At 48.3% G+C, this 12,156-nt stretch overlaps 1 protein-coding gene across 1 annotated transcript in view; it reads left to right on the plus strand.

Moving 5' to 3' along the window:
- Positions 1-12,156, plus strand: part of TBC1D10B (TBC1 domain family member 10B) — a 72,919-nt gene that overhangs the window by 37,725 nt on the left and 23,038 nt on the right. The window contains exons 4-5 of the mRNA XM_088460696.1: positions 7,113-7,219; positions 9,108-9,222. Coding sequence (XP_088316822.1) covers positions 7,113-7,219; positions 9,108-9,222 — 222 coding nt within the window. The remainder of the gene's footprint in view (positions 1-7,112; positions 7,220-9,107; positions 9,223-12,156) is intronic.

Genomic DNA, 12,156 nt, shown 5'->3' on the forward strand with positions numbered 1-12,156 from the left:
GTTTACCTGTGCCAGCCTCTGTTAAGGCTCATTCCACTCGTTCTGTGGGTCCCTCTTGGGCTGCTAGAAGTGGCGCTTCTGCTGTTCAGCTGTGTAAGGCGGCCACTTGGTCTTCTATTCAAACGTTTTTGAGGTTCTATGCGTTTGACACCTTCGCCTCTCAGGATGCTTCCTTTGGGCGCAGGGTGCTCCTTTCAGCACAGGAGCGTCCCCGCCCTTAGTTGAACTGCTTTGGGACATCCCCAAGGTCAACCCTGTGGACCCCCTATGGACCCTGAAGTAGAAAACAAGAGATATGGTAAGAACTTACCTTTGTTATCTCTGTTTCTACGAAGTCCATAGGGTCCACAGGGCGCCCGCCCTGACGCACCTGGCTTCAAATGGGCTGTGTGGCTGGTCACCGGTTTTCCGTCTCCTATTGCTGTGAGTATGGTTTCTTGTGTGTTCCAGTCTTCCTTCTCTCTGTTCCATATTCTCCTCCGGCCTAGGCTGCTTACCAACTGAGGTGCCTGTGGCTCGGGGGCGGGGTATAGAGGAGGACCCAAGTGCATCCTGGGAGCTAAAAGCTTAACTGTGTGGTGCCCATGGATCCTGTTCCAGCTATAACCCCCGAGGTCAACCCTGTGGACCCTATGGACTTCGTAGAAACAGAGATAACAAAGGTAAGTTCTTACCATATCTCCTGTTATCCTCTTCTCCATGTCTGGTAGTGAGAGTGGTGGGTCACATACAGTATACTGGTATCCTCTTCTCCATGTCTGGTAGTGAGAGTGATGGGTCACATACAGTATACTGGTATCCTCTTCTCCATGTCTGGTAGTGAGAGTGGTGGGTCACATACAGTATACTGGTATCCTCCTCACCATGTCTGGTAGTGAGAGTGATGGGTCACATACAGTATACTGGTATCCTCCTCACCATGTCTGGTAGTGAGAGTGATGGGTCACATACAGTATACGGGTATCCTCCTCACCATGTCTGGTAGTGAGAGTGATGGGTCACATACAGTATACGGGTATCCTCTTCTCCATGTCTGGTAGTGAGAATGATGGGTCACATACAGTATACTGGTATTCTCCCCACCATGTCTTGTAGTGAGAGTGAAGGGTCACATACAGTATACTGGTATCCTCCTCACCATGTCTTGTAGTGAGAGTGGTGGGTCACATACAGTATACTGGTATCCTCTTCTCCATGTCTGGTAGTGAGAGTGATGGGTCACATACAGTATACTGGTATCCTCTTCACCATGTCTGGTAGTGAAAGTGATATGCCTAGTTTGGCTACCGCCCGGCTGTTATGTAAAAAGTGTAACCGCGGAGTTGGGGTTGGGAGACATGGTCCTTGAGGGATTATGATTGAGGTGTTATGCTCCTCCAGGTCCCTCTACGGTCTCTGCCATTCCGCAGGAGCCCCCTTGGGCGTGCTTTGCATAAGCACTTATGGCCATTGCGGGACGTGTAGCTGCCCCTCCTGTGTTTTCCCCGTTGGGGTTCACACAGCAGCAGCTTTGCCCATTCAGAGCCTGCTTCAGCCGGCTGCACGCCTGCAGGTGTTATCCCCCCGTGGGTTAATACGATTCCCACCGCAATACAAAGTGTGTCTGAGGTGCGGCAAGGGGAGGCCCCCCAAAGTAGACCGGCTAAAAGATTATTGCCGTCGTCTCAATCTACTCTGTATGATGACGACGCTATGTCATCTGATGATGGGGCGAACCTGGATGAATCTGACTCCGAGCCCTCTACACGTGAGGTAGAGTCCAAATCAAAAATATATATTCCGGGTCTGTTACAAAATGTCCTGGCAACCCTGTTTATAGAGGAGGACGAACCTCCAGCTCCTAAGTCCAAACATGCATATTCAAGGACATAAAGGCGACCGCGGCTATATTTTCTTTGTCTGACCGGTCCTTTCCTTGGCAGGCAACCTCCAAAATATCTACCAAGCCCAAGAAACAGGCTTGGAGTGCGAGACGTCTGGCTCCTAAGAATGACGACAAGCCCTCAGCCTGACGGGGCGGGCCTCCCCCTGGGAGATCCCAGAGTGTGAGGCCGACTCCTTCGTTTCGCCCAATACCGGTGTCAGGCTACTACAGACACCTGGGTGAGAGAAGTGGTCTCTCAGGGGTAAGCCCACTCCTTCCGCAGAAGTCCTCCCCATCAGTTCTTCTGCACAGGCCTCCTGTCCAGCAAAGACAAGGCTTTGGCTATTCAGAAGGCAGTACAGTCCTTGCTTCAGGCTGGAGTTATTGTACCGGTCCCGTTACCCCAGAGGGGGACGGGTTATTATTCCACTCTTCCCTGGTTCGAAAACCGAACGAATCCCACCGAACTATCCTCAATCTCAAGTCCCTGAACAAATTCCTCAGGGTATCTCAGTTCAGGATGGAAACCCTACGCTCAATCATACTGGCTATGGAACCTGGGGTTTTTATGGTGTCACTGGATATTTAGGATGCATACCTGCATATTCATTATGGCGGTAATGACAGCCCATCTGCGGCTGCAGGGGGTCCGCCCGTTACCATACCTGGACGACTTGTTACTGTTAGCAGGGTCTCCAGAAGTACTTCACCTGCAGCTGACAATATCTGTGCTGCAGATTCATGGGTGGTTGATCAATTGGAAGAAGTCCTCTCTGATTCCTTCTCAAAGGATGCTCCATCTGAGGGCTCTGTTGGATTCCCAACAGCAGAGGATTTTTCTGACAGCAGACCAGATCTGCACTTTGCAGATGACTCCACGGTCGCCGAGTGTCCATACACTCAGCAATGCAGTTACTGGGATCCATGGTGTTGACGTTCGACATGGTGGAATATGCCCAGTTTCAGTCCTGACCTTTGCAGAAATTAGTCCTCTCCAGATGGGATGGATTACCCCATCGGATAAGGTTACAAGCAATGGTGCTCTCTCCGGAGGTGTGTCTATCTCTGACTTGGTGGCTCCAGTTGGTCCACCTCACCAAGGGGCGCCCCCTTCTGGATTCTGGACTGGGTCTTTCTGACGACGGACTCCAGTTTCCAGGGTTGGAGCGCAGTGACTGGTCCACACTCGTTTCAGGGACGGTGGACAGCAGAGGAATCTGCTCTGCCAATCAACATATTGGACCTTCGAGCAGTCTTCAAGGCCCTGCAACAAGCCCGACTCATACTTCACAGACGACCCGTGTAAGTTCAGTCAGACAATGCCACAACCGTGGAGTACATAAACCATCAAGGAGTGACTCAAGTCTGGCAGCTATGTCAGAGGTGTCACGCATCCTGACATGGACGGAAGGCCATCTACCAGCCATTTCGGCAGTGTTCATTCCAGGAGTTCTACATTGGGAAGCGGACTTCCTCAGCCATCACGACGTGCATCCCGGGGAATGGTCTCTTCACCAAGTGTTTCCTAGTGGACAGGTGGGGCCTTCCGGACGTGGATTTCATGGCCTCCCGACACAATCACAAACTGAAAGTCTACGGGTCCACGACAAGGGACGCCAAGGCTCTCTTGGTAGATGCTCTGTCAGTCAAGTGGACCTTCCAGTTTGCGTACCTCTTCCCTCCAATCTCCCTTCTTCCTCGAGTAGTTCGGAAGATCTAACAAGAAGGAGGCACTGTCCTCCTGGTGGCTCCAGCGTGGACAGACGTCACTGGTACTCGGATCTTCTGAGTCTGTCAATCAACACTCCATTGCTGTTGCCTCAACGTCTGGACCCGTTGTCTCAAGGTCCTTGCCTGTACCTTCATCTAGGTCGTCTGTCTTTGACGGCGTGACTCTTGAGACTGCTCTCCTAAGGTCCAAGGGTTTTTCCGGCTCTGTGGTTAACACTATGCTCAGAGCAAGGAAACCTGCCTCTGCCAGGATTTACCACAGGGTGTGGAATACCTATTTTAAAATAGGGATGTGCAGGGTCGGATTAGTTCGGATTTTACCGCCAAATTCTGATTTTTCCTACAAAAAATCGGGTCTCAGAAACAGGCAAAACGTCATTATTTCATGGACAAACATCTTCATTCCTGGACAAAAGTTCATGAAATATTGTTTGTCCATGAAAGATGACGTTTTACCTCTTTCTGAGACCCGATTTTTGGCGGGAAAAAAAAAATCAGAATTTGACGGGAAAATTCAAACTAATCCGAGCCTACACATCCCTATTTTAAATAGTCCTAGAAGTTACGACCCCCAAGTGTTTAGGATATCCAGAGTTTTGGCTTTCCTGCAGGCAGGTTTGGACCTTGGTCTCCGCCTTGCTTCCCTGAAGGTGCATGTCTTTGCCCTTTCAGCGTGGTTTCAGCGAAGGATCGCTCCTCTTCCTGATATCCGCACTTTCCTACAGGGGGTCCTTCGCATTCAGCCTCCCTTTGTCCCTCCTGTGGCGTCTTAGGATTTGGCTGTGGTTCTTAGGGCCCTCCATTTGAACCCCTGGACTCGGTGGATTTCAAATGGCTCACTGCTAAGACCGTTTTTCTTCTGGCTATTGCTTCTGCCAGACGAGTGTCAGATTTGGGGGCTCTCTCTTGTTGTTCCCCATTTCTGTTTTTTTTCACCAGGACGGGACAGTGCTTCGGACTCGCCCTGGTTTCCTTCCTAAGGTGGTGTCTAGTTTCCATATTAATGAGGAAATTATTGTACCGGCCTTTACTCTCCAGACCTTTTGGCAGGTGAGGCCTCATTGGATGTGGCACGTACCCTCAGGATTTATGTGGACCGTACCAGTTCCCTTCGGAAGTCAGACTCATTGTTTGTCCTCTATGGTTTCCACAAGAAGGGTTGGCCAGCCAATAAGCAAACTTTGGCTCGATGGATTCGTATGACGATCTCTGAGACTTATACTCATGAGGGCCTTCCTGTGCCGCCCTCTGTTACTGCTCAGTCTACTCGGTCTGTGGGTCCTTCGTGGGCAGATCGCCGTGGCGCCTCGGCTGTTAAGCTTTGTAAGGTGGCCACGTGGTCTTCTGTCCAGACCTTTCTGAGGTATTATGCATTTGATACGTTTGCCTCTCAGGATGGTTCCTTCGGACGGCGGATTCTCCTTTCTGCACAGGAGCATCCCCTCCCTTGAAGGTACTGCTTTGGGACATCCCCAAGGTCACCCTGTGAAGCCTATGGATCCTGAAGTAGAAAATGAGAGATATGGTAAGAACTTACCGTTGTTATCTCTCTTTCTATGAAGTCCATAGGGTCCACAGGGCACCCACCCTGACGCACCTGTGCTTCAGATGCGCTTAGCTCTGGTCACCGGTTTTCCATCTCCTTCTGTGTGAGAATGTGATTCTTGAGTGTTCCAGTCTTTCTTCTCTCTCGGTTATCCTCCTCCGGCCTTTGGCTTGCTACGAAACTCAGGTGCCTCTGGCCCGGGGTATAGAGGTAGACCCAAGTGCATCCTGGGAGAAAAATTTACTGCGTAAGGTGCCCGGATGACTCTGCATCACCTATACCCCAAGGTCTCCCTGTTGACCCTATGGACTTCGAAGACAGAGAGATAACAAAGGTAAGTTCTTACCATATCTCTTTCTTGAGCCAGCAAGTTGTGACATGGCCCCTATATTGTAATGTTACTGGGGGCGGACCTCCCAGTGAGGTGTAATGTTACTGCGGGCGGACCTCCCAGTGAGGTGTAATGTTACTGGGGGCGGACCTCCCAGTGAGGTGTAATGTTACTGCGGGCGGACCTCCCAGTGAGGTGTAATGTTACTGGGGGCGGACCTCCCAGTGAGGTGTAATGTTACTGGGGGCGGACCTCCCAGTGAGGTGTAATGTTACTGGGGGCGGACCTCCCAGTGAGGTGTAATGTTACTGGGGCGGACCTCCCAGTGAGGTGTAATGTTACTGGGGGCGGACCTCCCAGTGAGGTGTAATGTTACTGGGGGCGGACCTCCCAGTGAGGTGTAATGTTACTGGGGGCGGACCTCCCAGTGAGGTGAGAGTTCCGTTATGCTGCCTATACATACTGGCAGATATAAGTGTTACATATGAATCCGTGCGGTCCGGTGAAGCGGTTTGTCTGTATGGCGCGTTGAATCCGAGCTGTATGAGGACACCACTGTATGTCACTCAAAAGAAATCAAATTTGTACTGGTTGTGCAACTCCAACGAGGCGCAGCTGTATACCCAAAAGGTGGCGATTACCGACCACTAAGTCACAAAACACAAAAGATTAGGGAACCAGCGCTCCCCTAATTAGGAAGTTCCTATATCACAATCCAACCAGTCTTAGTGGATTTATAGATAAGAAAGTGAAAAATAAAGAGAGAACTTTCTGTTCAAACGTCCAGCGGATAATTTCTCTCTCTTAAGGGGCCTATCCATTACACGGCTTTATAACGGGGCCTATATATTACACGGCTTTATAACGGGGCCTATAACGGGTCCTATCCATTACACGGCTTTATAACGGGGCCTATCCATTACACGGCTTTATAACGGGGCCTATATATTACACGGCTTTATAAAGGGGCCTATATATTACACGGCTTTATAACGGGGCCTATATATTACACGGCTTTATAACGGGGGCCTATATATTACACGGCTTTATAACGGGGTCTATATATTACATGGCTTTATAAAGGGGCCTATCCATGACACGAATTTATAAAGGGGCCTATCCATTACACGGCTTTATAACGGGGCCTATATATTACACGGCTTTATAACGGGACCTATATATTACACGGCTTTATAACGGGGCCTATCCATTACACGGCTTTATAACGGGGCCTATATATTACACGGCTTTATAACGGGGCCTATATATTACACGGCTTTATAACGGGGCCTATATATTACACGGCTTTATAAAGGGGCCTATCCATGACACGGCTTTATAAAGGGGCCTATCCATGACACGAATTTATAAAGGGGCCTATCCATGACACAAATTTATAAAGGGGCCTATCCGTTACACGACTTTATAACGGGGCCTATCCGTTACACGACTTTATAACGGGGCCTATCCATTACACGACTTTATAACGGGGCCTATCCGTTACACGACTTTATAAAGGGGCCTATCCATGACACGACAGGTTATTTATTTTTCCACTTCCTTGTATTGTTTGTGATGTATATAAGGCGTTACACGTGTTACAGCCTGGGGTATAACATACCGTATGTAACTGTTCTCAGGAGATGGAGAGACAGCCAGGAGACCCCAAGTGGTTGGACGTGATAGAGAAAGATCTGCACCGACAGTTTCCCTTCCATGAGATGTTTGCAGCACGCGGGGGACACGGGTGAGACATGGGGCAATTGTGTATATAGAATGTAATCCAGCACACGGGGGCGATGTGGGTGAATTGTGTGTGTGTGTATAGAATGTAATCAAGCACACGGGGGCGATGTGGGGGAATTGTGTGTGTGTGTGTATATAGAATGTAATCCAGCACACGGGGGCGATGTGGGGGATTTGTGTGTGTGTATATAGAATGTAATCCAGCACACGGGGGCGATGTGGGGGATTTGTGTGTGTGTATATAGAATGTAATCCAGCACACGGGGGCGATGTGGGGGAATTGTGTGTGTGTATGTGTGTGTGTGTATATAGAATGTAATCCAGCACACGGGGGCGATGTGGGGGAATTGTGTGTGTGTGTGTATAGAATGTAATCCAGCACACGGGGGCGATGTGGGGGAATTGTGTGTGTGTGTGTATATAGAATGTAATCCAGCACACGGGGGCGATGTGGGGGACTTGTGTGTGTGTGTATATAGAATGTAATCCAGCACATGGGGGAGATGTGGGGGATTTGTGTGTGTGTATATAGAATGTAATCCAGCACACGGGGGCAATGTGGGGGAATTGTGTGTGTGTGTATATAGAATGTAATCCAGCACACGGGGGCATTGTGGGGGATTTGTGTGTGTGTGTGTAGAATGTAATCCAGCACATGGGGGCGATGTGGGGGAATTGTGTGTGTGTGTGTATAGAATGTAATCCAGCACACGGGGGCAATGTGGGGGAATTGTGTGTGTGTGTGTGTATAGAATGTAATCCAGCACACGGGGGCGATGTGGGGGAATTGTGTGTGTGTATATAATGTAATCCAGCACACGGGGGCGATGTGGGGGAATTTTGTGTGTGTATATAGAATGTAATCCAGCACATGGGGGAGATGTGGGGGGATTTGTGTGTGTGTATATAGAATGTAATCCAGCACACGGGGGCGATGTGGGGGAATTGTGTGTGTGTGTGGTCTATATGTGGGTGTAGCATGTAGATTAGCGTGATGGGGAGTATTGGGGTACACGGGTCTATATGTGGGTGTAGCATGTAGATTAGCGTGATGGGGAGTATTGGGGTACACTGGTCTATATGTGGGTGTAGCATGTAGATCAGCGTGGTGGGGAGATGGGGAGTATTGGGGTACATGGGTCTATATGTGGGTGTAGCATGTAGATCAGCGTGGTGGGAAGATGGGGAGTATTGGGGTACACTGGTCTATATGTAGGTGTAGCATGTAGATCAGCGTGGTGGGGAGATGGGGAGTATTGGGGTATACTGGTCTATATGTGGGTGTAGCACGTAGATCAGCGTGGTGGGGAGATGGGGAGTATTGGGGTATACTGGTCTATATATGGGTGTAGCACGTAGCTCAGGGTGGCGGAGAGATGGGGAGTATTGGGGTACATGGGTCTATATGTGGGTGTAGCATGTAGATCAGCGTGATGGGGAGTATTGGGGTATACTGGTCTATATATGGGTGTAGCACGTAGATCAGCGTGGTGGGGAGATGGGGAGTATTGGGGTATACTGGTCTATATGTGGGTGTAGCACGTAGCTCAGAGTGGCGGGGAGATGGGGAGTATTGGGGTACACGGGTCTATATGTGGGTGTAGCACGTAGCTCAGGGTGGCGGGGAGTATTGGGGTACACGGGTCTATATGTGGGTGTAGCACGGCAGGGAGATGGGGAGTATTGGGGTACACGGGTCTATATGTGGGTGTAGCACGTAGCTCAGGGTGTCGGGGAGTATTGGGGTACACGGGTCTATATGTGGGTGTAGCTCGGCGGGGAGATGGGGAGTATTGGGGTACACGGGTCTGTATGTGGGTGTCGGGGAGATGAAGGGTGTGACACAATTTGGGTACATATCAGGTAATTCCTTCCTCTCCCATGTACAGGCAGCAGGACTTGTACCGGATACTGAAGGCGTACACGGTGTACCGGCCAGAGGAGGGGTACTGCCAGGCCCAGGCTCCGGTGGCAGCAGTGCTGCTCATGCATATGCCGGCTGAGGTAATAGGCTCTCCTGCAGCACTACAAGTCTCAGCATGTGTTCCTTCTTCTATGCACATTACCAATGATTAGGAAAGTGTGAAGGTGGGGGCAGAAGAGGTTTAGAGAGCGGTGTCTATGCTTAGCGGTCTCTGCGCACAGCTCCCGTGGTGGCCGTGTTATCTACATATGTAACAGCACGTGATGAACGCACACTTCTTACATGCTGTGATGTGTGTAGTAGTGACCCTTACATAAGACACGTATATCACACCTAGATGGGTGTAGTAGTGACTCTTAGGTAAGACACACGTATATATCACACCTAGATGCGTGTAGTAGTGACTCTTAGGTAAGACACACGTATATCACACCTAGATGTGTGTAGTAGTAACTCTTAGGTAAGACACACGTATATATCACACGTAGATGCGTGTAGTAGTGACTCTTAGGTAAGACACACGTGTATCACACCTAGATGCGTGTAGTAGTGACTCTTAGGTAAGACGTACGTATATCACACCTAGATGTGTGTAGTAGTGACTCTTAGGTAAGACACACGTATATATCACACCTAGATGTGTGTAGTAGTGACTCTTAGGTAAGACACACGTATATCACACCTAGATGTGTGTAGTAGTGACTCTTAGGTAAGACACACGTATATCACACCTAGATGTGTGTAGTAGTGACTCTTAGGTAAGATGCATATATATCACACCTAGATGTGTGTAGTAGTGACTCTTAGGTAAGACACACGTATATATCACACCTAGATGCGTGTAGTAGTGACTCTTAGGTAAGACACACGTGTATCACACCTAGATGTGTGTAGTAGTGACTCTTAGGTAAGACGCACGTATATCACACCTAGATGCGTTTAGTAGTGACTCTTAGGTAAGATGCATATATATCACACCTAGATGTGTGTAGTAGTGACTCTTAGGTAAGACACACGTATATCACACCTAGATGCGTGTAGTAGTGACTCTTAGGTAAGATGTACGTATATCACACCTAGATGCGTGTAGTAATGACTCTTAGGTAAGACACATGTATATCACACCTAGATGTGTGTAGTAGTGACTCTTAGGTAAGACGTACGTATATCACACCTAGATGTGTGTAGTAGTGACTCTTCGGTAAGACACACGTATATCACACCTAGATGTGTGTAGTAGTGACTCTTCGGTAAGACACACGTATATCACACCTAGATGCGTGTAGTAGTGACTCTTAGGTAAGACACACGTATATCACACCTAGATGCGTGTAGTAGTGACTCTTAGGTAAGACACACGTATATCACACCTAGATGTGTGTAGTAGTGACTCTTAGGTAAGACACACGTATATCACACCTAGATGCGTGTAGTAGTGACTCTTAGGTAAGATGTACGTATATCACACCTAGATGGGTGTAGTAGTGACTCTTAGGCAAGACACGTATATATCACACCTAGATGCGTGTAGTAGTGACTCTTAGGTAAGACACACGTATATCACACCTAGATGCGTGTAGTAGTGACTCTTAGGTAAGACACACGTATATCACACCTAGATGTGTGTAGTAGTGACTCTTAGGTAAGACACACGTATATCACACCTAGATGCGTGTAGTAGTGACTCTTAGGTAAGATGCATATATATCACACCTAGATGTGTGTAGTAGTGACTCTTAGGTAAGACACACGTGTATCACACCTAGATGCGTGTAGTAATGACTCTTAGGTAAGACACACGTATATCACACCTAGATGTGTGTAGTAGTGACTCTTAGGTAAGACACACGTATATCACACCTAGATGCGTGTAGTAGTGACTCTTAGGTAAGACACACGTGTATCACACCTAGATGTGTGTAGTAGTGACTCTTAGGTAAGACACACGTGTATCACACCTAGATGCGTGTAGTAGTGACTCTTAGGTAAGACACACGTATATATCACACCTAGATGCGTGTAGTAGTGACTCTTAGGTAAGACACACGTATATCACACCTAGATGTGTGTAGTAGTGACTCTTAGGTAAGACACACGTATATCACACCTAGATGTGTGTAGTAGTAACTCTTAGGTAAGACACACGTATATATCACACGTAGATGCGTGTAGTAGTGACTCTTAGGTAAGACACACGTGTATCACACCTAGATGCGTGTAGTAGTGACTCTTAGGTAAGACGTACGTATATCACACCTAGATGTGTGTAGTAGTGACTCTTAGGTAAGACACACGTATATCACACCTAGATGTGTGTAGTAGTGACTCTTAGGTAAGACACACGTATATATCACACCTAGATGTGTGTAGTAGTGACTCTTAGGTAAGACACACGTATATATCACACCTAGATGTGTGTAGTAGTGACTCTTAGGTAAGACACATATATATCACACCTAGATGTGTGTAGTAGTGACTCTTAGGTAAGACACACGTATATCACACCTAGATGTGTGTAGTAGTGACTCTTAGGTAAGACACACGTATATATCACACCTAGATGTGTGTAGTAGTGACTCTTAGGTAAGACACATATATATCACACCTAGATGTGTGTAGTAGTGACTCTTAGGTAAGACACACGTATATATCACACCTAGATGCTTGTAGTAGTGACTCTTAGGTAAGATGCACGTATATCACACCTAGATGCGTGTAGTAGTGACTCTTAGGTAAGATGCACGTATATCACACCTAGATGCGTGTAGTAGTGACTCTTAGGTAAGATGCACGTATATCACACCTAGATGCGTGTAGTAGTGACTCTTAGGTAAGACACACGTATATATCACACCTAGATGCGTGTAGTAGTGACTCCTGTGTCTGGCATATGTTGGGCTCAGTTGAGCTGTTAGGGGTGTTTCTACTTCAGGGTCCATAGGGGGTCCACAGGGTTGACCTTGGGGTATAGCTGGATCTGGATCCACGGGCACCACGCAGTTAAAGCTTTGCTG

Source organism: Taudactylus pleione, unplaced genomic scaffold (assembly GCF_031769625.1).
Source record: "Taudactylus pleione unplaced genomic scaffold, aTauple2 ptg000971l, whole genome shotgun sequence".
In the NCBI taxonomy this organism is placed as follows: Eukaryota; Metazoa; Chordata; class Amphibia; order Anura; family Myobatrachidae; genus Taudactylus; species Taudactylus pleione.